We start from the raw sequence: 2,180 nt of genomic DNA, 5'->3' as shown, positions 1-2,180 counted from the left end.
GGAGGAGGAGGAGGAGGAGGAGGAGGAGGAGTGGTGGTAGTAGTAGTAGTAGTAGTATCTTTAGTATTATTAGTATGATTAATATTATTCGTATTATTGTTGTTGTTTGTCCAGTAATCCCCTTGCGGACGGCCATCCCCATCATCATGGGCACCAACATCGGTACGTCAGTGACAAGCACGCTGGTGTCCCTGGCTCAGGCCGGAGAGAGAGAGGAGTTCAAGAGGGCGTTTGCTGGAGCTACGGTTAGTCAATCTCCGCCCTATGCGGTTTCTCTGTAATGTTTTAAGCCTCCATCACCATCATCCTTAACATCTTCATCATCGTCATCATCATCATCATCATCATCATCATTCTTTATCGTTATCATCACCACCACCACCACCACTTTCATCATTATCATCATTATCATCATCATCAACATCATCATCATCATCATCATCATCATCATCATCGTCGTCGTCGTCGTCATAGTCGTTGTCGTCAACGCCTTTCTCAACCTGCATCAGGGTATAGGCCACGAACAAATTATTTCCACCTTTCCATATCCTGGGCATAGCCTCTTGATATTATTCCATGTCTTCCCTCTTTTCTGTACGTCATTCTTTGCGACTCTTCTCCAAGGTCCATATGGTCTTCCCCTTGAAATCTTCCCATCGACGTAGTTTAGATCTTTTAGGAGGTGGGTTGTTCAAACCCTACTTACCTGGGATAATTGGGAATGCATTCCAGTAGACCGATGGAAAATAATACTTGTTTTAAAAGAAACAATCTCAAATGGAAATCGAACTCACGTCCTTTGTGAGTGGCGGCAAAGTTATTATAACTGGTACACCGCATACGACTGTACCCACTGACTAATTCTTTCGTAACATTTGAAGGGATTTTTGTTGTTGTTTTGTTTCATTTCATTAGTCTTTTGTACGTGTATTGGCCTTTCTGCATGTGTTTGTAAATGTAGTATGTGTGTGTGTGTGTGTGTGTGTGTGTTTGTCTGTGTGTGTGGGTGTGTGGGGATGGATGTGTGTGTGTGCGTATGTGTGTATGTGTGTGTACTATGTATATATTTATAGGGAAACCTTACCTCCCTGCCCCCCCCTTTCTCGCCACCAGAGGAAATCCATCAGAAAGCCGTCGTCCCAATTGCTTGACATTCTTTTTTAGCTTTTATTATTATTATTCTCTAAGGCTTGAAAACAGTGGGAACTGAGGGACGAGGGTCCCGCTTGTAGAGCCGGATGCGTATTGACCTACGTGTCGGATGAGTTGTGCTTTTTTGTTTTTTAATCCCATCGTATCTGATGTTTCCTTTAAGCCAATTTATTCGCCTTCGAAATGACTTGTTTATGTCTATTAAAGAGTTTCAACTGATAAAAACAAGAGAAAACGAAATAAGAATTTGAAATGAAGAGTAAAGGGGGAAAATTCAAAACGCCCAAACCATAACCCTTTTCTTCAAATCCCCATCGTGCAACACATTGACGACATTTAAAAAAATTAAAATAACACCTGTCTGAAATATTTATTAAGTGATAAATATTTCAACAGTTTCATCCGGAACTTCTAAGAACCCAACCCATGAAAGAAATATAGTCTCTGGATCTAAACTGGTAGTTAGTAGGAACATGTGATGTCACCATGTGTGCGCTTGTAGTCTTCAAATTACTCACTTGTATTATGATATCATGTATTTGTTATTGGGTTTTTATTTTTTTAGGTATTTTTATTGTTGTTTTGTTTTGGTTTTGGTTTTGATTTTGGTTTTTTGTTGGGTTTTTGTTTTTGTTTTTGTTTTGGGGGGTTTTTTTTTGGGGGGGGTTGGGGGGGGGGCTGTTTTTAGTGGTGAAAAATGTTGATTCACCAGAACGGGGTTGTTGATGTGTGCCAAAGTACGGAATATCGCTATCTCTCTCATTAGCCCTAAATGAGATTGTCGGTTAGCAAGGCCGTCTGACGTGGTGGAAATCTGAGCAAAGGGGAATAACTCACTAGTCCTACTCCGGTTTTTTGCTCCCTTTGACTTGGTTATATTGTTTGCTCGGCGAAGGATAGGCCTAGTTGAAAAAGGAAGTATTTGAACAGATTGTCTGCACGTGTACACTTCGACCTTCAAGGTGGTTTTGTTTGCTGCGAAAAGTCTGAGAACGGCCTTCATTGGGAGTGGTGGCAGTTTTCGGGGG

General features: G+C 41.2%; 1 protein-coding gene across 1 annotated transcript in view; it reads left to right on the top strand.

The window, feature by feature from the left end:
* Nucleotides 1-2,180, top strand: part of LOC101863719 (sodium-dependent phosphate transport protein 2B) — a gene marked incomplete in the record, with an annotated part of 43,050 nt that overhangs the window by 30,369 nt on the left and 10,501 nt on the right. Inside the window, 1 exon segment of the mRNA XM_013090089.2 lies at nucleotides 115-245. Coding sequence (XP_012945543.1) covers nucleotides 115-245 — 131 coding nt within the window.

The sequence above is a fragment of the Aplysia californica genome, unplaced genomic scaffold (genome assembly GCF_000002075.1).
Source record: "Aplysia californica isolate F4 #8 unplaced genomic scaffold, AplCal3.0 scaffold00027, whole genome shotgun sequence".
In the NCBI taxonomy this organism is placed as follows: domain Eukaryota; kingdom Metazoa; phylum Mollusca; class Gastropoda; order Aplysiida; family Aplysiidae; genus Aplysia; species Aplysia californica.
The sequence above is the reverse complement of the archived record's forward strand: the minus strand, read 5'-3'. Positions and strand labels throughout refer to the sequence as shown.